The sequence below is a fragment of the Mauremys reevesii genome, linkage group 15, assembly GCF_016161935.1.
Source record: "Mauremys reevesii isolate NIE-2019 linkage group 15, ASM1616193v1, whole genome shotgun sequence".
Lineage (NCBI taxonomy): Eukaryota > Metazoa > Chordata > Testudines > Geoemydidae > Mauremys > Mauremys reevesii.
This window is the reverse complement of record NC_052637.1, coordinates 22,227,109-22,254,390: the sequence shown is the minus strand read 5'-3', so window position 1 is coordinate 22,254,390 and position 27,282 is coordinate 22,227,109. Positions and strand designations below refer to the sequence as shown.

At 39.8% G+C, this 27,282-nt stretch overlaps 1 protein-coding gene across 5 annotated transcripts in view; it reads left to right on the top strand.

Annotated features, from left to right (window-relative positions):
* MYH10 (myosin heavy chain 10) overlaps nt 1-27,282 on the top strand; it is a 145,460-nt gene that overhangs the window by 55,024 nt on the left and 63,154 nt on the right. For 3 of the 5 annotated variants that reach the window (XM_039500904.1, XM_039500905.1, XM_039500909.1), the window contains 6 exons: nt 8,359-8,461; nt 15,829-15,858; nt 17,591-17,608; nt 20,160-20,252; nt 24,103-24,166; nt 25,844-25,942. In XM_039500904.1, the coding sequence (XP_039356838.1) occupies nt 8,359-8,461; nt 15,829-15,858; nt 17,591-17,608; nt 20,160-20,252; nt 24,103-24,166; nt 25,844-25,942 (407 nt within the window). The remainder of the gene's footprint in view (nt 1-8,358; nt 8,462-15,828; nt 15,859-17,590; nt 17,609-20,159; nt 20,253-24,102; nt 24,167-25,843; nt 25,943-27,282) is intronic. The other 2 variants (XM_039500906.1, XM_039500907.1) reach the window with 2 other exon arrangements.

The following is a 27,282-nucleotide window of genomic DNA, read 5'->3' as shown; positions in this document are numbered from 1 at the left end:
ATTTATAGCATCCCCCAGTTGGTTAAAAATGCCAGTGATTAATGGGGGACCATAGTGGTGTTAGACTCTGGGTTTGTCTAGTTTAGGAAAACCAGTACCTATTTTCTGGCAATGGTGCCAACACACTGTTGCTACCAACACTAAGTACTAATCAGAAATGGTAGGTAATATGTCTTGAGTCCTGTCTTCGGTAGCTACCAGTGTTATAAACACACTGCCCCAACATCAACATCACTCTTGCTGAGAAATGGTAGTAATTATACTAATATTATAACACCCTAAAATGTAAATACACACTGAAATAGGAAATGTGGGCCTCAGATGAGGAGGAAATGCCAGATGCTTGAGTTTAAGGAAGGTGACAAAACTTCTTGTACTCTTGCTGTTGCCCTTTATAGTTAAATGGGTGAGTGTGCCAATCTGTTCCAGACCGGTGACTCTGAAATGAAGAGATTCCTCATATGGGATACTAGGGTTCTGTGAGAAATGCTCAAGCCTCTCCCACACTTGTTGTTTTTAGCTCCAGGATTCTGTTTGTGTTAAAATATGAAAGCATAAGTTTTTTTTGCTGGCATTCTAAATTTGAGAACCTTACCACAAGCTTATGGTATTCCGTTGAAAATGGTGACTAGGCTTGATAAATGGTCACTTTACAGATGCATGAAGCCATACAAGGGTATATATTCTGAATTGGCTTCAGATGGGAGTGGTAGGATGGAGAAGAAACTGAGTTTGCATCTAAAATGACAAGAGCAGCAAATACCAAGCATTTCAGTGTACAACCTCTGGCTGGGTTCCAGCTTCCTAACATTCCCCTGACAACTGGTATGAAAAGATGTGAACCATCTAAGAGAAGATGAAATGGAGAACTATAAATAGTAAAAAACCAGTTCTTGGATTTTCTGAACCAGTCCAGATACTCGGGTGTACCTCTCACTTTCCAGCAGATGTAGGCAGGTAGTTATGATGATCCTTTATCTACAGGCCTTGCTTTCTGAATTCTCCAATTGTTTCTAGTAGTTGAAGGCTCCACCCAGTTATTTCTCTGATAGGAGCTAGCAAGGAAGCTTATTTTGCACAACCACCACTAAAGAAGCACCTGTGACTGCAGTTGTTTCTGCATCTACTTTACCGGTACCAGCAGACTTTTGGTACATGCTTCCATGTGCTTTTGGTGCCTAATATATAAGGGATCCCATCATCTCTGAGGTAAGGTGCTTCCTGTCCTCAGTGTTTCAGAGTAAAGTTAGGCTCTAAGGTGCCACAAGTACTCCTGTTCTTTTTGTGGATACAGACTAACATGGCTGCTACTCTGAAACTTGTCAGAGTGAAGCAGTGTTCCTATATTTTCTGGGGAAACTTGTGACCGAGAAAAAAACCTGCAAAAGAGCAGGTAGCAAGCAACACTGGTCATCCTTTCTCTTGCAGTGGGTCTAGCCACTAGAAGAGCCCCTTGCTTTCAAGCGAGTTGTTCTTGTCCCAGTTTTGGCGATTCTGAGAAACAGCGGCACTGTTTTGTCTGAAACTTTATAAAATTTGGTCTGAAGCAGACATCTAGCATGGGGAACTTCAGCCTGAATGGTTAGCTTGGCAAAGTTAAAAGCAACTGAAATAGCTTGTAGCGGGAAGCGTTGGGCAACCTTAACATGGCTGTGACACAGTCGTCCCCCCCCCCCCCCCCAGCCCCTCAAAAGCACCCCTCATTCAGCTGCCTATCTTAACTGAATGGTGCTTTATTACTTTGCAGCAGAGAGACTGGTGAGGGGGGGGGGAGCCCTCCACTAAGCACCAAGGCTGTTTTGGGGTGTGTCAGTTCTAGAGTTCATTGCTGTCTGACCTAAATCTTAATGCAGCACAGTAGCACACACATATGGTCAAGCAGTGAGAGTCAGCAAGGTCCCCACTGCACCAGCATGACATTAATGCAGTGGTGTGCAAACATTTCTAGTTATGCCTCCCTTACCATTAATGGAATCTGTCTGTGCCCCTCCATTACTGCACAGCCAAGGCTTCCTCAGCCGTAGAGCTTGAGCTGGAGGCAGAGCTGAGCTGGGGTTGGAGAGGAAATGAGACAGGGCTGGGCTGGAGTGGGGCTGGCACTGGAGTGGGACTGGGGGTGGATCTGGCTTGCGGGAGGAGCAGGGCTGGAAGTATGGCGGGACTGCTACTTTTTCCATCCCCTCTCTGCCCCCAATGGAGGGATGCACCTTGCAGTTTGGGGACCACTCCATTAATGAATAGCTGTCAGGCCACATCCTTAGGAGTGGGAATTCAGTGGGTGATTTCGTGAGATGCATATTTGAGAGCATGATAAAACTTTAAATTCTCTCAGGTCCATAGTTTTTGATGGTCTTCGTAGGTTTTTAATCAAGCTTTGTTTTTGCTGTTGAGCTAGCTTTCAGCTCAGGTAGAGTAGTCTAACCTCTCTGGATGTGTATTCCACAGTAACCCCTCCAGAATCTCTGCTACTGGCCTTCCTTTCTTCCGAGAAGCTTCTTACTATTTACTACTATATTTGTGGCCCCACTTACTCTGTGGCAAGACCTTTAACTGTGGAATCACAGAATTGTGCTCCAAAAGCCAAGCATTTTTTGTTCTTGGTTTTTTAACTTAGAATTTAAGAGGTTGCTAAAGGAACCCTGAAAATATCTACACTGTAGACTGAAGTAGTGTTGCTTCCGCAGGCTGCAGATAGGCTGAAACCAGAAGATATCTCAAGACTTGGATACAGTTGCTGGTGGTTCCTATTTATAATAAGGGAACGTGGCTGTTTGTGGAAATGTACTGCACAATTTTGTTACTGATACACACTAGCACAATGTTATTGTACATCATCCTGAAGAGAATTGTGCCCAGAGATAGAGAATTTTCTGTCTGAAGAATAAATTGAAATATTGGCAAAATTAAGGCAGCATAGTCTAATGTATATGGCACCAGACTGGGAGTCAGAAGATTTGGGTTCTATCCTTAATTATGTCATCTGCTGTGTTGCCTTGGGCAAGTAACTACTTACCTTGTCTGTCTTGCCCTCTTAGATTGTAAGCTCTTCAGGGAAGGGACTACCTCTTACTACATGTATGTATTGTATCTCGTGTAATGAGATCAGGATCTCGGTTGGGGACTCTTGGGTGCTGCTGTAACACACAATGCAGAATTTAAGTCAAGCCAGTTGCAGATTACACAGGGACTTTTTATAGTGTAAGGTGAAGAATACATTTTCCCCCAGTAATGTCTTGTCTTTGTATTGTTCCCCAGCAAAGTAAAAGTGTCTGCATTTAAAATCTGTTTGGTTAGGTTTGCCTTCAAAGATCAGACTAGGGAGCTTGAGGCTTGATAGGCAGAGAAATCAAGCACTAGAGTGCTACGTAACATTTCTTAGCTTTCACTCTCTGAATCCTAGCAGGAGTAGAACAAATAACCTCTGTTCATGACATACTGTTCTGAATGTGAGTTGATGGGTTAAAGAAGCTAGTCTGAAGTGCTTCAGTATAAATTGTTCAGGCAGCTGCAGCAACAACTTCAAAACAGGAGGACTGTGTTCTGACAGTTCTGTCTCTAGAAGGATAGAGCCACTCTCTTGAAGGAGCTGAATTCTGGATGTTCTATGCATCTGTCAATAAATAAATCTGTTTGACCAGTGGCCTAGCCATGTAACATAGATATTAAGGTGATAGTAGTGGAACAGAGACATCCACTCCTCAGTTGGAGGATTTGACTGTCTATTAATGGGAGGGAGCAAGGGAGGGATAGTTCCGTGGTTTTAGCATTGGCCTGCTAAACCCAGGATTGTGAGTTCAGTCCTTGAGGGGGCTACTTAGGGAATCTGGGACAAAATTGGTCCTGCTAGTGAAGGCAGGGGGCTGGACTCAATGACCTTTCAGGGTCCCTTCCAGTTCCATGAGAGAGGTATATCTCCATATATTTATATTTATTTAAAAGATACATTGTCAGATTCGTCAAAATAGGCACATTGCCAAGCAATAACTTGGAGCCGATTAATCAGAGTTGCTGTTTGTTTGCATTTGCTTTTATAAAACTGTGGGAGAGAGTGGGTCTCACTTTTAGTTCAATGAGTGGAACTGAGATTTAAGGCCAAGGGGTGAAATCCTGTCCCTATTGAACTCAATGGCAAGGCTCTCATTGTTAACTTCAGTAGGCCCAGGATTTTCCATAAGGGTTTTTAATTAACACTTCTGTGGTAACCTAATGATTTGGGGTGTATTTAAAACCAAGCTTTTTTTTTTTTTTTTTTTTAAAGGCTGATCTGACTTCATTATATACTGTCCTTCCACTTCACAAGTATTGTATATAAGCATTTCTAAAAGTTTACCTTGTTTGGGCAATTTATAATTCATGCATTTGCACTCTTGGGGGGTGGGGGGGAACTGAAGTATGTAGATGTTCTTATTCCTATAAATGAAAAGGATTTCATCTCCTAAATCTTCTAATTCTTCTTCTAGTAGAGTATATGACAGCGGAACTGTCTAACAGTTCATATCCAGCAGGAAATACTCAGCATATTTGTAAGCCATAAGGCGAGAAGAATTAGATAAGATACTAGCTGGAGTTGTATGGAGACATTCTATACAAGTATAATTTCAGACTTGCATTTTAGTCAAAAGAATACATCATAAACTCCAAGCTTTTAGCCTCATGTGCTTTGAGATGTACAGGCTTTTATAGGAATTTGTTGATTTGTGGATTGTATTTGTAAAAAGGCTGTGTTTAATCTCCTTTAGAACTGGACCTATGGAATATAATTGTACTCCCTCCACTCCCCAAAAATCTGCTCACTAGATCACCAGAGTGGATTACTTAAAATTTAGCTAAACTTTCTTTTAACTACTTTTAATCTTTTCTGCCAATTTAACTTCCATTCAGAGATTAGAAATATTAAATGTACCCTTCATTGAATTAAAAAACAAACAAACAAAAACTTAGTCTCTCTTCCGAGGTAACAACAAATTTAATATTGATTCAGAACATAAAAGTTTTTGGTTCAGTGTACAAAGCATTTCTCTGGGAACATTTCAGGTTTATAGAACTAGGCACATTTTAAGAATATTATTAAACAAAGATAACTCACTGAGTCTAGTATCGCCCCATCTTCTCTTTTATAACCTCATTCATAGGGTTGATACTTCATAGATACAGAAAGAGAAATGCTAATTAGAGAGAGGAAAGTGGTGGTTGTGCCCAGGACAGACCCCAGATGTCTTCACATTTGCCCTTCCTATGTTTTACTCTGTGGACTCATAAAAGAGGCATCCTCTGAACCAGTTTGGAATACTGCTTAGTCTATAAAAGAGGTCCAGCCTAAATTCTAACTTTCAAGGGGCACTTGAACCTCGAAACAGTCTCAAGGTTGCTTATTTGGTGACAAGACTACACTGATACTTACAGTCAAGTCCCATTATTAAATAGCTGGTCCTCAAAAGAGAATCTTCTTCATAACTAGCTCCGTAGATATATTCCTTCTCAGGCTGTTTTCATGCCAAAGACAATAGCCAACTTATTAAGTAGGTTTCAAGGACCCTGAACTCTTGGCATCTGTCTGTGTTGCCACCTAGGCAACCTTGCCTTTGTGATATATGGGTCCCTTACACCAAAAATCACAACAATATTCAGGTTTCAGAGTAGCAGCCGTGTTAGTCTGTATCCGCAAAAAGAACAGGAGTATTTGTGCATGTTTACACTTTGCTTCTTCTGTTGGCAATGCACCAGGAGCGCTTGTATTGATTGTATGGTCAGTGTGGGCATTGTGGGACAGCTCCTGAAAGCCAGTAGCAGTTTACATAAGCAGTGCGGTGGCTACAGTGACACTGTGTGGACCTAACTACATCAACCTTGACTCTATGCTACTCATGAAGGTGGAGTTAGGTGTGCATAGAGGGATAATTGCATAAGTGGGAGCGAAAGTTCATAGTTAAGCTGACATAAGCTGCCTTCATCAATCAAACTCTGTAATGTAGACCAGACCTCATTGACAAGGTTAAAGCAGGTAAACGTATGCACATAAATGAGTTAGGTTCCAAAAGATAATATAGAGCTTTCTGTTTATAGAAGCTTCTATGTCTTTTAGTGCTAACCCAGGCAAAGCACTGGAGAACTCTTGCTTATGCTTGGAAATCTTTGCCCCTCAAAGTTCAAGCAGCATAGAGATGATGATTTCTTCTTGACAGGGATTTTTTTCCTTCTCCCAGAGTTCAAGCTGATGGGATGAGAGTGCTCATGGTTGTGTCCTCTTTATGGGTGTGGGGGAGCAATCAACAGTCTTTTGTCCGCTGATGTTTCACAATGGTTCCTCTGGTGTCTGTGGCCCTTCTTTTGTTGGGCAGAAGATGGTCCCTCTTATGGTCAACTAGTATTTCACGCTTGGTAATGCTTCTCTTCTGATAGTTTTAGAGCAAACACTTCTTTTTAGTTATGGAGCAAATTCTCTTAAATATTACCTTGTAACATGGGATACAGATATTGTAGGTAAGATTTAATACATGCAGCAATTTACAAACATTTCATAAAGTCTAAACCTACTTTTTTTAATAAAATAAATCTAATACCTGTTTTATAATACTAACGTACAGGTGAGCCAGACTGTTTTTTCCAGTAAGGATTTGTCTGTGTTCAGTGAGGCTTAAGGGCCTTGGAATGAGCTGGCACTTGGTCTGTCAGCATCACAATCCTCCCTTATAAAATTGAATCAGTATTAAAATACTACACTTCATCTTGGCAAAAACAGAACAGTTAATTGAAATGTGAGAACAGGAAAACTTCAGCTGTCTGAATTTCACAAAACATACCATTGCAAAGGTATTAGCTGTCAAGAAAGCAAATTTTGGACAACTACTAAATCTGTATATATAGTGCAATGGAATGGGGGGGGGGGGGAGTGTTGCCTTGGAAACTTCAAATGCAAAAATTGTTAATTCACACTCTGCATACACAAGTTTTCAGTTAAACTATTTGTAACAGAAATGGTAATTGACTAAACTGACATTGTAGCAGGCTTGAAATGGTTCCACAGTTAACTATGTCAGGATTGATTTCTAAAATGAATATTTAACAATGGGAGAAAATTGCACTTTTTCAGTGCAATTCCAAGTAATTGAACCTTCTTAATTTCATATGCTTCATAAACACAAACAGCAGTCTCTTCTCACATAGCTATGATTTGGCAGCTGAGTTAAGTTTGTAGTGAGCGTTAATAAAAGATTTATAATGTAGAATAGTCTGAAAACTAAATTACAGCTATGAAAAAACCTTGTGGTGTCAGTCCTGTTTCATGTGAAGATAATATAGCTTTAATAAGTACCTCCCCTGGAAAATCAGTTTACAATTTTGTGTCCTACAGACACATCTTGAAATAAGTCAAACATAGCCAAAGACATCTTACTTCAAACCTAGCTGAGCATTCATTAAAATAATGCATGTTTTACCTGTTTACAGCAATAAAATTAAGTGTAATATATGTGTTCTCCTTGGAATCCTAGATATGCTTCAGCCTAGCCAAGAATCTGATTATGGTACAATATGTTAAGATGTATTTTACTGCTAATGCTCCTAGGGCCTGGCTTTCAAAAGTACTGAGCACTTGCAGTCCCACTGACTTCACTGGGATTTGTGGGAGCTCAGTGTTTCTGAAAATCTGGCACTTAGAGCATGAAGTGCCATTATGACATTATGTTTATATTTTTGTTATTCTAAGAGATTAATCCATGGCCTTGGTCAAGTCAATCTCTCTGCTTCAGTTTCTTATCCTTTAAAGAAGAGGTAAGAATGCTTGTTTCACGCAAGAATTGAAGATTAGGGAATTGTTAGTTGGTGGTGTTAAAGAACTATTATAAAAAGTATGCTTAATACATAATAATTATACGTACCAATAATTAAATGATGTGCTAGGGAGACATTTTGGATAACGGAAGTGTTTAAATGACAAACTCGTGATTTGTTTCCTTAAACGTTACAGACAAGATGAGTCAAGCTTTCGAGCCACACAGAACTCTCCTTCAAGTTTGGGAAAGGGAAATTCATTTTGCTATGAAGCTGTGAGTTCTTTTCCAAAACCTGAAGAAGAGCTCTGTGTGGCTTGAAAGCTTTTCTTTTTTACTAACAGAGGTTGGCCCAATAAAAGATATTACCTTACCCACCTTGTCTCTCTAATATCCTGGGATAGACATGTCTACAGCTACACTGCATACATCCTTAAACGTTAGCACTTTTTCTTTCAGACCGTTAATAAAATACCATTGTACGGTCTAAGCCTGAGACTGAAATGCAATTAGGTAGTTACCACAAAAGACTGACTATGCTTGTTAAAACTGATTTTTTGGGAGAAAAATGTGTGAATGTGTCTTGCAGAGGTGAATCTGGTGCTGGGAAGACCGAAAACACCAAGAAAGTTATTCAGTACCTTGCTCATGTTGCTTCCTCCCATAAAGGAAGAAAGGACCATAATATCCCAGTAAGTTTGTTTTTGTTTGTTTGTTTTTCCTTTATTTTCAATTGTCTTTCTCTTTTCCAGGACCAAGCTTTATTGTATCTAAATACCCTGAAGTGCTGTCACTGCTAAAAGGATTAAAAACTAATTTTTAGGATTAAAAATAAATCAGTTGATATGGCTGTTAGCTAAGATCGTTAAAGTATTCTAGCAACAGAAATGAATAATCTGGAAAATAAAATGTGATTGCTTAATTCATAGTATTAAAAACAAATATTAACTGTTAAACTCTGACAGGATATGTGGAAAATTACAATGTGTAATAAACACCATGCTTTTGCAGTGGTGAGAGCTAGAAGCCCACTGTTAGGGAAGGGTAATAAAACAACTGAGTCCTTTGCTATGATCATTATCTTTCTGTTTTTATATGACATGGTATTGGAAAAACTTAACTCACTGCCTTATAACTTGGACTCTTTCAGTAAAACTTAAAAATTGCTGCTGGACTTCAGCAAAATCTGACGTGCACGTTGGTGGATTAAGGGTTTTATGCAGTGCAAAGTCAAAAGTATATAAATGGGTTTCAGATCATCAGTTGTAAACTCATAGTAACTCCATTATTCAGTTTCTCTCTAGGCTACTGGTTCACTACCAAAAGTATTGCTGTTAGCATGATTTATATTTTGCAATGGTACCACAGGTTGTATGGTGTTTAAGACCTAAAACAGTCTCTGTCTTGAACCATTTATAGTAGCAACTCCTATGGTTTAGTTGACATATTTCCCATTATAAATTGTCTGGTGGACCCCTGCCTGTCCCTTGATTTGAATCCTGAGCACATGGAGACTCAAAATCACAGGAAAGCTGGAGCCAGAACTACGTGACACATGATTTATACATGAGTTAGCAATGCTGACGAGAACTGGTAGCAGCAGGACAGGGTTAAGAAGGAGAACCTAGAGGAGAGTGTGAGGGACAGGAGAGCAGAGGGGAGGCTGCTCTATGTTCACATGGACTCTTGGGGGAGTCTTTAACAAGTCCTGTGTGTGGGGAAACCTAAATTACGAACTCAACATCAGTAAATATTCTATTAACTTTGTGCATAGGGTAATTATGCAATGTGTTGTGTGCTTATGGTGCGAGCATGAATTTGTAATAAGGCTTTTGTGTACACAGGTGCTGGCTTCCTCTGGAGCCTGGGGGTGCTCACCCTGCTATACCCCAGGCCCTGCCTCTTTCCCACTCCTGCTCTGCCCCAGGCCCTTCCCCCGCCCCTTCTCCCAAGCGCCCACTCCTTCCCTGCACCTCCTGCATGGTGCAGAACAGCTGATGGTGCTGGGCGGGAGGCACTGAGAGAGGGGAGGAGGAGGAGTTGATCGATAAGACCCTGGTGGACAGGAGGCATGGGGGGTGGGGCGAGGGGTAGAGCAGGCTGCTGAGGGGTGCTAAGCACCCACTCATTTTTTTTTCTGTGGGCGCTCCACCCACAGAGTTGGTGCCTATGTTTGTGTAGCACATTAATCTCCCTTGTGTAGTGTCTTTGTCAGTTACAGGCAGAAGGTATTTGAGTCTTGTCATGCCATGGAGGCATTAGGGCATGATTAAGAGGTATAATGTGACTTATTTCTTTGTGTTTAGGGTTTGCTTTGGGAAAATGTCACAATTGCTCAAACTTAATTACCTCATTTAAAAGTTTTTGATTATGGACAATCCTGGCTCTGCCACTGATGCGACTTGCATAAAGCCACACTGTACATCTCCTTTTTCTGTTTCCCCATCTGTAAAATTGCCCACATCTTACAGGGATGCTCTGAAGATTGATTAGTTAATGTCTATACAATGCTTTAAATATATGAAGTGCTATGAAGATGTTTAAAGGGTGGGTGGGGGGGGGGCGGGAAGGGGACATACTGTTGGTGTCAGGTTGGATTCCCAATCACTCAAAAATTAGTGGACACTTTTTCTGTGAATTTTGATCCTAATCTCTTTTTGCCTGAGTTCCCATGAGTAAAATGGGATAACACAACTTTTGTGTATCAAATGAATTTATCCCCTGTAATAGTGTGTATGGCACTTGGATATTGCAGTAATTGCCATAAAAGAGCTGGTGGAGAAAGTAAAATTTCTTTTGATCCTCATCCTTCAGTGTGTGCAGCTCCGTGTCCTTTTACTATTCACCATCCAAAGTTTTACACCTAATAAAAAAAAATTAAATACCTACCTCATTCACCAAGTACTCTCCATTGTGAGCAGTGAATGAGGTGTGGGTCCTGTGAAAAATAGAGGAAGACGCAATTTGTAATCCATGTCCTAATACGTATAAAGGAGGGGAGCAGAATCAAGGTTGCATAAAGCAATATAACTTAAAAAAAAAAAAGTCTAAAAAAAAATATTGGGGTTGCGAAGTCCAGCACTCAAGGTAAATTTAACTGAAGTAAAAAAAAATGGGAAATACTTTTACTAGAGACTGACTTTTACTGTACATGGTAATCCACTCATATCTTTGCTTTATGGTTTGATTCTTGTTCTCTATTGGCTTATACTGAGCTGGAGGCAGAGTGTCAGGAGTAAAGCTGCATTACACTAAACAGATATAGGAAGAGATAAGGGAAGGGAGTTCATCAGTTTATCTGTATATTTTGCCTGTGCGCGCACACTGCATTAAAAGAACATTAAGATTGCAAAGTCTAGCACTCCATGGTTTAGGATAGAGAATGGTATTCTAGCCCTGCCCCTGCCACTGAATTCCTATCTGATGCTAGTCAAGTCACATAAACCAAACACTCCATAGGTGGTCATTTTCCAGATGCCCAGCTTGAGACCTTGGGTCTGATTTGCAGAAGTGTTGAGCACTCAAGCTGTAAACTGAAGTCAGTGGGAGCTGGGCTTTAAATATATAACGTGCTATATAATGCTAAGTACTCTGGGAGGGGGAAAAAAATCAGGTTCTAGGTGTCTCAAAGTAGGCACCCAAAACCTGTGACACTTCGCACCTTTAATCTCTGTGTGCCTCAGCTCCGTTTCTGTAAAATAGGCACAATACCCCCTCACTTCACAGAGGTGTTGTGAAGATAAATTAGTTAACTTGTGTGAAACACTCAGATAATAGTGATTTGCACTGTAAAAAGTGTACACGGAAGTTAATTCTGTAGTCAGAGCAGGGTTTAGTAGTGTGCAGTAAATAAGGCATGGGGATACACATTGAACAACAAGGATAAAACAAAATATTGAATAGCTGTTTATTCAGTGAGAACTGTCCATACTATGCACTGAATGAGGCAGTGGGGGTTCTGTGGAAAAAATAGTTTGATATTGTAATTAAAGACCGTATCAAATGCATATGCACAAGGGAGCTGAATTAAAGTTGCACAGTCAGCCTTAACTCTGGCATTTCCTAGAGATTAATTACATAGGATTTTAAGAAACAAATTCCATCATGTGTTGTCATTGAAATCCGTCTGGTTCATCACCAGGTTGGAACCTTTTAGATCCATCACACACATCGCTGCTCTTTGAGCAAAGGGAGTAACTGAATATTAGCAGTGTCACCCACTGTGAGGACCAGCACCAAAAGGAGATGAAATGCATATTCTGCCTTTTGGGTTTCATAGATATTTGTCAACAGCAGGAAAACAGTGAAATTCTGGAATCTTGTTCCATTCGAGGTTCTGGAGAAGTGTGCTTTGGTGGGCATAGACCCTTCTGCCCATTCCCCCCTCCAACCTGTATTTTGTCTTGCCTTTTCCCTACCCCTTCCTTTTTTGCAGTCCCAATCTTCATCTAATCTCTTCTTTCTCTTTTTCGGCCCTCCCCTGGCTTGCAGTCTCCTTGCCCAACTAGTCTACTCTCCCTGGCTTTTTGTCTCAATCTACTCTTCTTCTAGCCCCTTTCTCCCCCCACTCATCCAGCTCTTGTTCTCTCTGCATTTGAGTGTCGCCTTCCTCTTCTATGCTGCCTGAGCACCAGCAGGACAGGCCATAGAGAGCATAGAAGAGACAGGCTCCCTGTTCTCTGTTTCGTATCCAGCTCTACTCTGGCCCACAGCAGCCAGGAGCTGCAGTTGTAGGAAAAGTCCTGATCTCCAGCATGCTCAGTAGCTCTGTGGGGATGGCGCACACATGCAGTCTGGTAGCATGTGGGAGCTGAGAGGCTGGAGTATGCTCAGTGCAGATAGACTGTTCAGATATAGCGGTGAAGCTCTAGCAAGCTCCTACCAAGCATCTGGAAACAGATTTTATTATCAGAGTTTAGACACTTATAGTTCAGCAACTATAACCTCTAGGGTTGCCAGATTTCCAGTTGCTCAAAACCGAACACTGAGGCCTCGCCTCCACTCACTACATTTCCCCCTCCCTGGTGGCTGGCTTGCTGTCCTCCACAGGTGCAGGAGGGGAGCTCCAGGTGGGGGTTAAGGGACTTGGAATGTTTGGAGGGGCTCAGGGCTGGGGGTTGGGCTTACCTCGAGTGGCTCCTGATTTTGGGGGTGAGGGGGGGGCTCAGGCAGTCTGCCTGCCTGTCCTGGGGCCAGCAGGTCCGGCTCATGGGGTGCGGGTGGACAGGAGGCTCTGTGGTGCACGCTGCTCTTGGCCTCAGGCACCCCCCACCCACCCCCTAACAGCGTGCACTAGTTAAGCACTAGAACAGGTTACTTAGGCCACGGAATCCTTTTCATTGGTGGCATTTAAGAGCAAGTTAGATGCCTGTCAGGGTGGTTCTCGATTTACTTAATCCTGTCTCAGCACAGGGTGCTGGACTAGATGACCTCTTGAAGTCCTTTCCAGCCCTACATTTCTATGATTCTATGCTCCAGTCTAGAGCTGAAGGGGCAAAGCAGGACTTTCCCTGTAAATGGTATCCAGGCCAGGCACCAGAATTCAAAGCAGGGAGCTTGTCTCTTGTGCCGTCTGTGACTCCAAATCAGGCACATTTATTTTCTATATTGTGTGTGCGCCAGCAGCAAACACAGGGGGTTAGACTGGGAGCTGGTGGAAGGATTAATGGGAGGCTGGGAGAAGGGACAGGACAGATAGGTGAGGAGCTGTTGGAAGAGGGCAAGGGGACCTGGGACCTGGGACCAGGGTGGCTTTAGGCCGATTCCCTGGAATCAGGCCCCACGCCTAAGAGGGCCCTGCACTAGGGCCCCGTGCCTTACGCACCTTTTAATTTTTTTTTTTTACTCACCCGGCGGTGGTCTGCTCTGGGGGGTCTTTGGTGGCATTTTGGAGGCCGGGGGCGGGGGGGGGGGTTCCTTCGGTGCCGTGGAAGACCCGGAGCGGACCCCCCGCTGCCGAAGTGCCACCGAAACCGCAGAGTGCCGCCGGGTATTTGAATCGGGCCCCGCAGTTCATAAAGGCAGCCCTGCTTGGGACTAGCTGGCTGGAAGGTGCACAGGTCCATTCTGTGCAATGAATAACACAGAGATCTTGTAGGAAAAGTAACTGCAATATTTCATTATATGGTCATAGATAGGAAATGCCAGAATTCAGGTTAACTTTTTTGGCAGGCTTAATTTTGCAACATTAACAGAACATTAATGTGGCTTTTTGATATACAATTCCAAAAAATGGAGAAAAGACAAATTTATAGAATGTTTGTGTGCTTCCATGGTATTTTAAAAAGCCAGTGCAGAGGTTATAAACTTGTGGTGGAGGGAGGGAAATGGAGGAGAATTAGGGGCATGGCTCCATATAAGTTTGCAACAATTAACCAAATCAGGGAGTCTTCTGGGGACTAGGAGGGCAGGAGGCCTTCCTGACCAGGAATATTTTAAAGTACAGTAACATCTTTCAATCAGTCTAATTCAACTGGAAAGCATTAATGAAAAGAGAAATTGGCAAAACTTGTTTTTGCCAAATGCAAAACTAATTGTTGTTTTGTTTTTTTTTGTTGTGTTTTAAGAGTCTAAAGCCTTTAACGTAGGGCTGGTCCACACACAGGCTTGCAGTGGTTTTAATTAAATGAGTATTGCTTATGCAGATCAGTGGACACTTTGGAATAAAGGTGGCTAAAGTTGACTTAGCTAAAGTCAGTTTGTTGCCAGCTTCAGAATAAAAGTGTTCGTAAAGCTGGTAACAGACGTTAGCCACCTCTATTCTAAAATAATTGTCCACTTCGATTTGTAGCTAAATAACTAAAATGGTTTAATTTAATTCCTTTGAGATTTACTGATAAAGAGCTATGTAAGAGTGAAGTGGTATTAATGTATTTCAGTTCAAGAGCTTGTTTAGACCAGCCTATAGTGTTGCTATTGAATCATGAGGCATGTTAATAGGACTTGCTGATTGAGGTTTTGTTCAACTTAAAACAAACTGAATGAGCAGCTTGCTTGCTTGCTTAAGAACATCTTTAGAGACATTTTTTCTTTGTTATGAAATAACTTCTTCAGTGCTTTGGAAATTTTGGACATAGATTTCATAGCATGCATTTGGCTTGGTATTTTTGATTACACTAGATTTTATTTTTAAAGGGTATTTTACAGTAAGATTTAAAATGGTCTTTTGATTTTTTGGGGGCCTGAACTTGCAGCCTTTTTATGTCCTCAGTGAGCAAAGGTTTTAGGATCAGGCCTTACATAGTACTAGAGCTGGCTGAAAAAATTAGATTTTATTTTTTTTATTTTGCAAAAATTTTCCCAAGAATCGATCTTGTTTTCTGTCAAAATAAAAATTTTGGAAAATTTCTACTACATCTACCCAGTACTTTTGTATTTTGACAGCATTTTCTCCCTCTAAGTCCAACTAAATGTCTTCCAACAACATTTACTTGCTCCTAGGGAGAAAAATCATTCTTGAAACCCCGCTGCTCTTCTAGTTCGAGACCAAGATAGGAGGTTGCACATTTAATTCTAAAAAGGAATTATATAGCAAAAACATCCTTTCTGGGGAGGTTAGGAGAGAAGCAACTGCTCAGACCACCTTCGTCTTGGTATCTCTTAGGACCAGGCTAGTTACTTTAGAAGGATGCTGAATGCCATAGTGCTGAATAAATACGATGTTCAGTGATTAAACCTGCAGAGAAAGAACAACTCAATTTTTATTTTAGTTATTTTTAGCTGGCATTACTGAGAAAGTATACGTATACAGCAACTAGTTAAATTCTTGCGCCTGCAATAGCCTGTTAGGCCATAAATGCCAGTATGTGTGAGGGAAGACTTACTCTCTGGCAAGTGTACTTCATATGGCATTAGTTCTTTGAATATGCACAAGAAAATTTAGTAGGAAATGACGAATGAAATATAATAGCTCTGCTTCTAGCTACAGTAACTGGGTAAAACCATTTCCATGAACTGAGTGTTTGGTTAAACTAACATGTATAATTAACATGGGGTATAGCTTGCAGCTGGAAAAATGCAGACTTGCTAACACTTGCATTTGTTTGTTTGCAATGAACAGCCCGAATCACCTAAACCCGTGAAACATCAGGCAAGTGGTTTTTCTTTATGCTTCTAAGTTTATATGGATTAATTCATACTTTTCCAACTATTTTTGTATGACGAGATGAACAATCCAATTTTAAATACGTCTGTATACTACTAATGTGGTGGCATGTTTATCATGAAATGGTGACAGAGTAGTACAGGTATGCAGCTAAGTAATCTTAGCAAAATGTATTACTCATTTTGTACAAAAGCACTGACTGGTAACAGACTTTGAATTAAACTAGCTTGCAATGCTCCAGGATAAAATCTGGTATATCTGTCCTAGAGTTGCCAACAATGATTAAAGCTATTCCAGGACATTTCCTTCTCCTCCTCCCCCCAACATGACATAATGTCACTTTCTTAAAATATCCTATTAAAATCTTCCGGATTGCTTTCAGTAGTCACTGGGAGATAGATGCTGATTCCAGGAGACTCCAGGCCAATTCTGTAGAGTTGGCAACTCTAATCAGTCTTGAAGCAAAAGCTCTATCTTTACCACCAATTTAAATCCTCCAGCTCACTATGTGCCCTTGGTAAATGTACTGTGGAGATTTTAATGCAGAATGCTTTGGCATTATTAAGTGATGTGCTAAAGAAATTATTTAAATTTTAAACTAATGGAAACTTAAATGCACATTAATCCTAAAAACTTGGATGCTCGAATGTTTTATAGCCGCTGAGTCACTAACATTGATATTATATTCTTCACAACAGTACAGGGCTTGGGAAAATCAAGACTTCCTCTAAAGTGCAAAATCTGCCATAACTTACTAGAACCTGACCCAACAGTTTAGTGGCTGCTCAGTCCTGTATGGGTTGAAATCTTCAGAGTGTACTTGAGCTACTCTTGTTTCTCAGGCTATCTGGAATTGTTGTGAAGATGATGCTCTCTGATTCCTGACAGAGGAAGGGGTAGGGAAGCAATAATGATTGAGTTTTAACTCTTCCCCATTCTTATGACGTGATGGAGCATTGCTGAGCTGTCAGTGGGGCTGTCTGGACTCCTATCTACAGAAAGTGCTGTGATCTCTATTGCTTTAACTAGCAGAAATGGGGAGTTAAGGATAAAATTAGGACTCCCTAATGCAGAGGGAAAAGCACACCAGACAAAGTATACACTCTAATCTAGGGGTTCTCAAACTGGGGGTTGTTACCCCTCAGAACGTCACAAGGTTATTATTTGGAGGGTTGTGAGCTGTCAGCCTCCACGCCAAATCCTGCTTTGCCTCCAGCATTTATAATAGTGTTAAATATAAAAGAGTTTAATTTATAAGGGGAGTCACACTCTTAGGCTTGCTGTGTGAAAGGGGTCACCAATACAAAAGTTTGAGTACTACTACTCTAATCACTGCTTTCAGAGTGTCTATATCATGGTCACCAGGGTTAGATAAAAGTAACATTGTCAAAAGCACCTAAGTCCCACTTTCAAAATAATAGATATTTAAGTGCCTAAATCTCACTGAAAATCAACAAGACATGAGCAATTCTGAAATTTTACTTGAAGTCTTTTCTCAAGTGTTTCTTTGTTGTAAAACCAGAAACTAATGAATAATGTTTAGATGGATTGCTTTTTTTGCCAATGGACCTGTTCACATCAGGATTAAAAAATGTCCAATTATGTTCATATTTTAAATGTGTCAATAGGAGTATTTTAAATTCTAATCCGGAATTGTTGGTATATTGCATAAATCATAACCATTAACATTTTGTTTCACTGTCATTTTGAACTACAGAGTGGATCCCTGTTGTATGTGAGTAGCATGTAGCTCCCTGTCTCTCACCCAGATTTCACAATGAACCAAATCACTGGGATGCTGGTTTTCTAAAACTGAGATAACAGTATCTCTTGTCCTTGCTCTAACATTGCTCTATTGATCTGCATGAATTATTGCATGACTTCACTTTTCACAATATCTTGATGCTGCTTTTTCCAAGATCTATTTGACTGTATAAGTAGGGGAATCTAGCCCAATGTTGCCTGCATTCTAAAATCTCTGTGGGATGTTTCTGAATAGGATAATTGATTTCATAAAATTAAATGAAATTAGTCTATAATTTAAAACTGTTATAAAACTGAAGAGAATACTTAAGTATGAGTTAGTTGTTTAGTAATCTGTGATAAATTCCTTCTTATCTAGTCATGAATACCAAAAACTTCAACTAAGAAAAAATATTCTAGCTTTTTAGGCTGTAATCAAGTTTCTCCTCTTTACCATTCCTCACCACTCCTATCCTGATTCTTAAAAGAACAGTGACAAATCCATAGAAAACAGAATTAGAACTTAACACTTTTCCAAATCTGTGTACTTCAAACATTCAAAATCCCCTGAACAGAGATCAACCACTCTCCATAAATAAGTGTCAATATAGTCTCCCCAAACCAAATTGGAGGCTATTGCATTTCATGTCATTCTGAAATTATATATAATGCAAATATTTCCCCTTATCAGACCAAACCATTTCTTTGTGCTTCCAATACTTTTACTTTGGTTTCTCTTAGGTAGACTTTGAAGTATGTACAGCACAAGTCTGTTGTACCTGTCTGTTCAGTGGTAACGCAGTGTGCTGTCATTAGGCCAAAATTTTGAAACCTATATCTGTTGTTTCCAGGCTAAGTAGAACCTGAAATAGCAGTGAGATTCAATGAACAACAACTTGTGGGCATCCTTTTGTGAAAGGTGTTGGCTTACTTTATTTCACATATTTAATTTAGTCTGTTTTCATGCTGAGTACAAAAGGGTGAGCAGGCTTCTCTGTCTAACTCTTCCCTGACATCTGCTAACAATGAAGGTGCAAAAACATGAACAAGATGCTGCCCACTACCTTGTATGGATCAGAGATTCTGAACAATCGATTTAGACAGTATATAAAAAAGATAGACTAGTATTACAACTACTACACTGAGTAGGTGCTAAAAAATTTTCTCCAAGTTGGTTTCTGTTTTGTTGGTACAGTGTTGAGGAACACTTTTTTTTCTTTCTAAAACACTGGGAACTGAGTACAATATTTGTGCACGTCCTCTGTAAATGTTCAGTGGTTAGTCTGGGAGAATACTTTGAATTTTTTTAGGAACTCTAGAATTCAAAGGATATACAGTTCGAAAGGAAATCTGTTTTTGAAGTGGATCAAACTTTGAGCAGTCTACCTGAGGTCAAGTAACAGATCAAGAACGAGCAGAAATCAGATTTCAGCAAATCTGATATGTTACAACTTAAATAAAAGCCTCTAACAGGCATTAATCAAAGTGAGTTTTAAAAAATAATTTGTATAATCACTGACTTATATAAGGACTAACAATGGTGTGTGATGTCTCTCATTGTCAGTTGTTCATTCAGTCCAGGAGTTTTACTCCTCCATGTGCTATAAATGGTAAATGATTGGAAAAAGCAGATTTATGAACACTAATTTTGTGATTACATTCCAGAGGCATAATTCCACTTTTTGTTCCCATCCTTCTGGGCAAGGAAATAGTATCACATCTTCCCACACACTTGCTACTTTTATGGGCTCATGGATGCAGCACAGACCTGGTTATACTAGTCAGATCTTTTAATAGGCAGCAATTGAAAAGTTCTTTAAGGTACTTGCTCCATAGAAATTATAAATTCAACATCTTAAACTTCAGGACGCTTTAAAACAATTGGATGTCATAAATAATACAGCTATGTACAGCATATGTTGACTTGCTTTTTAAGTTTGAAAATAATTAATGTTACAATTTGGCATTATTCAACTTCACTTATGCCATTTGTGTCATACTTGCTCCAGCTCAAAATATATTGAAATACCACAAATTCTGTCCAAATTTCCAGTTAGCTATGAGACTCAACAGCTTGCTGACTGGTGGTGTATGCTTAAGCACCTGCTGTCCTATATGATCCTGGTTTAGATACTGATTATTAACCATCCTAAAGCTCTAATTTGCAGAAACATCTTACGCAGAAATCCAAAGACTATTAATTACTTTGTCAAATTGTTTTTCCCCTGCAAAAATAGCATATGGGCTTTATTCTGAATTCTGTGCCTAATTCATTTGCCCTGAACTTGAATTCACCTTATGTTCAGTGTCTTTAACATCAGCCCACCCAAGCTCAGTCACTTTTCTATACAATAGATGCCATCTTCTCTTTTCCAGTGAAGAGTGTCAACAGAGCAAGGAATCAAACAAATAAGAGGCAATGTGTTTGAAGATCTTGTCAGGCACCTGGGGTAAAATGATCAGAAAGGAAACAGAATCATGGACAGTCTGACATATACATATGTTTCATATAAGTTTGCTTTTGTGTTTGTGTGGTTTTTTAGGGGGAGCTGGAACGTCAGCTTCTGCAGGCGAACCCCATTCTGGAATCCTTTGGGAATGCAAAGACTGTGAAAAATGACAACTCTTCCCGTTTTGTAAGTTTAAAAAAAAAAAAAAAAAACCTGGATGGTGGTTCACAAAAATATACATTTTACCTACTCGTAGGCTAGCTCTTTGTTTGTGAGAACCTACCTTATTGGTATTGGAAGGTTCCTTTACACTCTACCGTCTTGAGTTCAACAAGTTTGTATATTGAAATTTTGAAGTCTTATTGCAATGCTATATCCAGCATATTTAATTTACTAGATACACTATGGAAACAATGTGGTGTTAGGCAAACACTTGCTTTAAACACACAACTCCTAGGCTCATCGATCCATGTGCTGTTTACATGAGATGCATAGTGGTAAACTTTCCCCAGCTGGCAGTGTGTCCTGCACACAGCCTATGACACAAGTTAGTAATTACACAATAGACCTGAACTGTGGTTGTGTTCAGTGTAGTTAGTGAATTACCAAACTGCATATCATTTGAGAGCCCACAGCAACTCATTAAAGTTGAGAGAAGGGGCGGAATAGCTATGACACCAATTAGTTATGACTGAATATCCAGCTTTGCTATCAACTTGGTTTAGAATTTTATGGGTTTGTGTCAGTCTTAAAAGGTTATCAACTTAAACAAAAATCATACTTCTGTGTGGATTTTTCACTTACTATTGAGTAAAATCTAAGATTATGATTTGAAAGATTGGAAAGTTGTCTTGTTAAATGCATAGAGCACTCGTGTAGTCAGTTTAAAATGTTTCCCATGTCACCCTCTGTTTTTATAGGTCTTTCAAATATCAATAGGGGAGAAGAAAATCACTTCCTTTGGTTTTACAGTTATACTTTACAAGCTGGTAGGGCAACTCGAGGCATGGATAGTAACTCAACTTAATATATAAAATAAAACTGGATTTGATAAATTAAAGAAGCTGTGCTCTTGCTAAAGTGTAAACTAAATTTTACAGAGCAAATAGAACTTTTATATCTGTCTTACAAAATCAGGGGTGAAGTTTTGAGTAAGAATTCAGTCTGAACAGCTTTATGGCCTTTACTGTTTGGTTAGATCCTTTAAATAGTTCTTATCAATCAAAAGCTAGGAAGGGCACCACAAAAATGCAAGTCTGAGAATTCTTAAAGCCACATTATTTACAGTAATGGTTGGTATTCAGATGTGTTGGATATAAACTTTATAATATCAACAGATTTCAGCTGCCCTGTAATTCCATTTTATTTCATTTCTTGGATTCCTTGAAGACTACTAATTTAATGAAGATACTTTTTTATGAAAGCTGTAAAGCATCTGTTTTGCATTTTTTCCCTTTAAGTTTGCATTGCCATTGTGAACATAGTCACTCAAGTGACTCTGGTATTATTTTTATGAAGCAGTAAGTGTAATGCACTCCAGCTGGTGCCTTCAATAGTCTTCAATAATAAGGATTTAAAAGGAAATTACAGCAATCCTCCCACAAAGGGAAGAATGCAGTATGAATTCTCTGATCTCCTAGATTTGAAGTGCAGTGCCTTGTTACTTAGCACAAAACCCAGCAGCCTCTCCCAACTTTCTGAAATTTAATAGCAGACAGTACTGTAGTGAGGTTGTCGGGTCTACTCTCCTACAAAATATACAGTTCTTATGTTAGATAGTATACCAGGAAGTAAAATCCCAACTTCCCTATCTTTTTACCCATTCTAATCTTTTTGTTGTAGTTGTAATCAAATTTGGGGTTGCAGACACCACAGAACGGGTCTCTTGCCATCTTTTTTTGCTTGTGTATGTTGTAAACAGAACTAAGCTAGTTGTCAAATTGGAGAATACATTGTGCTCCAATAGCCTTTATTTGTTCACTTGGTGATTTGATAAATTCAGTAATGCACAATCTATCATCCAGTCATTGGTCTGAAGGTTCTGCTTTTTCAATTATTGCTTAAATATCAGTGACTCGAGTCTGCTCATAGTATTTGTGTTTTCAAATTTAAGTGGCATATCTGGAATATTCTGTTCTTATAGCAGATGGTGTGAAATCTACTCTTAAGTTTCAAAAAGCTGTCACTGTAGACTTACCAGTGCGGTACAGACTATCTAATCTGTTTTGACATAAATTAAACAAGAAAGTCAGTTCATTCATCTTTTTATTCTTACCATTTCCAGAAAGCTGTATATTTTTCCTTATGAAAGAAACAGATATGTTCACCATCCATCATGCCAGTTACCTGTCTCAAAGTGGGCTTGTGGAGTATTCTGATCTTCTGCGCAATGATATCTGGGATAAGTCTGAGAGCAAACTCTGGCCCTTAACAGCTAGCACGCCTTTCATACATTTTAAAATCAGCTTCAGTGCTAAATTCACAGTTGTGGACGCTGAAGTTCTCCCAGTTTAACCACAAATTTTTGTACGAGTAATAGAGCACAGTGGCATATTTTTGGGAGCTTTGAAGTAAACTTAAACGTGAATAGGACATTGTTCTGTAGTACTTATAGGCCCAGTTTTCATGCTTGTGTGTCTGAAAGTTAGACATCGGAACCCCGATTTAGACACCATTTGAGGGAGTCAGCTTGAAGATAAGGTCCCTAACTGGAGTTGCATTGTTTACTCTCAGTGCTATAACTCTTCCTGTAACCACTTAAATTGTACAATAGAGCAATAAGATATCCAAGCCCATAAGCTTGCCAGTCTGTGCATACTTTGGACTTTCTAAGCAATCCATAATGTTAGGGGTACTGGATGGCTCATGTGATGCACTGAGGTTTTTATCTCTCAAAGACTGATTCAAGTGTGGCATGTGCTGTGTGAATGGCAGATGCGATATCAAAGGATTTGGTCACCTCAATCTAGTTTCTACTTGGCACATCTCTACATTGCACTCTGCCGTCCACTGACTTACTGTAGACATGTCCTGATACCAGGAAAATGTGATTTATTGCCAACAAAATGGCACGTTTCATTGTATAACTAGTGTAGACAAGGTAAGTGGTTGTTTCATCTTGAACAGTTGCATAGCTGTCAAACTATCACCTATCTTGTCTAAACTTGGGATTTATGAAAAGCCATCTCATTTTAAAAACTACCTTTTTCTTTCCCTAGTGTAGATATGACCTTGTCAGAGTGACTTGAATGGGTGCAGAGAATGAATTCACTCCACTGGAGGTGTGCCTTCAAGTCAGGATGGGGACTCATTCAGGAGAAAGTTTATACTGCTGTTGCCAACCTTTCAACTCAGCGCCTTTCTTCAGCATTAAAATTAAATGACCTTTTAGTAAAAGCTTTCTTTCGTAACAATATAAGAGGTGCCTCTCTGGGTTTCACGCTGACCTTATTTTGAGCTTCTGAAAAACTGCAGTCTCTTTACAGTACATTGCACCTTATAGTAGATTGCAACATTTTAATGGAATACAACTGAATGTGTATGAATGGTGTGAATGAATGATATCTTGCCACTATTATCTGTATGAAATACTTATCACCTATTAAGACTGATGCAAATGTTACCTAATACAGTAGAATTTCAATATTCTGAACATCAGTTACAAACTGACCAGTCAACCATACACCTCATTTGGAACCAAAAGTACACAATGAAGCACCAGCAAGGGTGGGGAGGGGAGAGGGAAAGCAAATACACTAGAGTATTGTGTTAAATGCAAACTACTCAGATAAAAGGAAAGCAGCATTTTTCTTCTGTCTAGTAAAGTTTCAAAACTGTATTAAGTCAATTTTGAGTTGTGATTGTTCTTTCAAAAGTTTACGTTTTGTTTAGAGTCACGAACGTTCTCCATTCCTGAGATGTTCATAACTCTGAGGTTCTACTGTATGCCTTTTTAAATGGGGAAGATGTTTTAATATGGACAACTTCATTTTTAGCAACTGAAAAAAAAATTATTTTTGTTTGTTTTCTTTTCCAGGGCAAGTTCATTAGAATTAACTTCGATGTTACGGGTTATATTGTTGGGGCCAACATTGAGACCTGTATCCTGTTTCAGCAGTGCAATGTTGGTTAAAATATGAAGTGACTGACTCAGCCTTTTGTCTCTCCAATTTTGTGTATTGCTTAGAATTCTTTGTAATGCAGCGTTAACACATTTGCAGGAAATAACATTGGGTGAACCTAGTGACATAAGGTATCATAGTGTGAATGCTTTCTTTTGACTTGAAATCCTCCCTATGTTTCAAAACAGTTTATCATACTATCAAGAAGTCTGAGAATTTCCTTTACTCTGAAATAAGTTTTCAGAAAATGTAATACTTTGTTTGAAATCTGCTAGATTATGACTGTGTGGTGTTGATTGGCAAAACCGATAAAGGTAAGCCAGTATTCTATAAAGTGGTGCTGTGGAAAATGGCACCACCTTAATCAACTGATCTCTGCCATATGTGTACCCATTGTCACAAGCATGATTTTAGTCTCGTTTGGGTTGCATAGGCAGTGCATCCGGGGCGGGCTGCAAGGCCAACTTCTGTCCCATTTTTGTTAACTACAGCTGTGCAATGCTTTTTGTTGTTATATGAAGTCTAATGATTCAGTTTTTGCTGAATGGTCTTGATTCCCATTTCTTCCATACTTCCAGATGAACACTTGTCTGTAGTATTCCATTTTGTTTTGTTGTGCTCTCATTGCATTGTAATAGAAAAGTCAGGGTGTTAGTCTCAGAGTTGAGTATGCTCTCTGGAGGAATGGGATTAAGGCTCAAGTGCCTAAATCAGTATGGCTCTTAAATCAGGTACGTGTTACAACTCTAAGTATCTGTAAAAATCCAGGCTTATTGTCTAAATAGCTGAGCGGAATTATTTTGTTTAGCTTCATGAAAATTGGAGGATTTAGTGTCCAGTAGAGAGAAGTTAGGTTTGTTCCAGATGGTACATTACTGGGCTAATTTGATAGGTTTCCCGTATCCTTTATAAAACAAAATTGTATTGCACTTCGTTTCAGTATAGAAAAATGAGAGGAATTAATCTGATATATGTGCAGCAACCTGTATGAAGCAACCTCTCCATTTGCACAAACCTTGAAATTTAGAAACTGTTTAAATACTATTAAACTCTTTAAAGTGAGAGAATGTGTAAACACTAACTTTTAAAAAACATTTTTGACATGACAAGTGCCATACAGGTAGGTGGGGGGTGTGTGTGGTTTTTTTATAATGGAATTTGAGGATTCAGCTGTACCCTTTTTGAAAGACTGATTGAAAGCATGGTTTCTTTAGGATCCCAACTTGTCCATTGCAAGTGATGGTTGTTGTTGTTTTCACATTAGGTAAAGCTAACCAGCTCCAAAGAAGTAAATTAACTAGAATTACAAACTCAAACTGGCAATGGAGGCCTCAAACCCCAATTAACTACTAAATTAACACATGGGGGGAACTTAAGAGCTTCCTAAAAAAAAAAAAAACCTATCTGAGCCTCGCAATAGGCTTTCATATGTCTCCTGCAAAAAATGAATAGAAAGGGAGAGATCTTGTCTTACATGGGTTTAAAGAATTATAATTGTTTGTCACTTCTTGAGGGTGTAAATCCAACACAGCAAGCACCAAACTTATCTTAGGATAATTCTGCTGTTAATGTAGCCCACTTGGTGCAATTTTATGTTTGAATTTTTCATGAAAAGATTCACAATGCAATTGAAGAGCCTTGACTATTCATGATCAGATTTGTTGGAAAAGTCTCGCGCTGTTCGTCAGGCCAAAGATGAACGAACATTTCATATATTCTATCAGCTGCTCTCTGGGGCAGGAGAACACCTAAAGTGTAAGTTACAAATCTAATTCTAGCACCCTGTTCAGTTCCTATGTATTCTGAATTTGCCATTTTTAGTGCTTGAGCAGTGAAGTTCCATTACTCCTTGGGCTTGAAAGAGTAATTAATGATCAGAGATCTGAGGTATGAAAAGAAGACAGCTGGCTTTATTCTGAAATCACTCTTCATATTGCAGCAGACTTGTTGGTTCAGCAGCTGTTGCATAACCTCAGTATTTCAGGTGAATGATTTCCAGATCACAAACTCTGGACCAGAGCTGACCGAGGATTTTGTAGCCCCTTAATTGAGTAAGGTAGGCTGGCACTATGTCAGTTTCAGCAAGTCACAGAGCATGTTGGCAGGAAGTACCAAATCTGTCCTGGACTCCACACTCAGACTGGGCAGAATGCCAAACCATTGGCCAAATCAACACATGATAAAAGCCTGAAGAAAACAGTCTGTATAATGTTTACGCTTCCATGGTGAATATCAATTGGCTCCAGCAGTGGGGCTCTACCTCCTCTTGGTATATTTTATGTAAATATATGCAAATTATTACCCAAATGTGTGGCATACACTGTTACTAGAAGAGTGTGGTTATACTGGACAGCTCCATCCTTAGTCACATTCCTTAAAACAAAGAACTGCTAGTATCTAGAATAATTAAGGCTAAGTTTTTGTCACATATATATTTTTAGTAAAAGTCATGGACAGATCGCGGCAAAAAAGAGAAATTAATGGAAGCTGTTACCTGTGTGTGACTTTTCCTAAAAATATCTGTGACAAAATGGGGATCTGTGGGTTCTTCTTTGAGTGATTGCTCATATGCATTCCAGTTAGGTGTGTGCGCGCCGCGTGCACGTTCGTCGGAAGATTTTTACCCTAGCAACACTCGGTGGGTCGGCTGGGCGCCCCCTGGAGTGGTGCTGCTATAGCGCCGGATATATACCCCCTGCAGACCCATCCGCTCCTCAGTTCCTTCTTACCGCCCGTGTCGGTCGTTGGAACAGTGGAGCGCGGCTTAGCTGACCTCCACTTCCCTAGCTACTCGTAGTTTCTCTCGTTAATTCTTGTATATATAGTTCAGATTTCTATAGTTAACTTTATTCGTTTGTAGTATAGTTTGTGTATATAGTCACAGGGGTTTGGGGCTTATTCCCTTCCCCGCACCTGGTGCCGGATACTATGCCCGGTTCACAGGGTTTCAAACCGTGCTCGGCCAGCCACAAGCCGATGCCGACAAGAAATCCTCTCCTACGTGCCTCGAGGAATCTCACCTGACAGATAAGTGTCGCATTTGTAAGGCCTTTAAGCCAGGAACAATAGGGGAGCGAGACTTTGGTCTCAAGTAG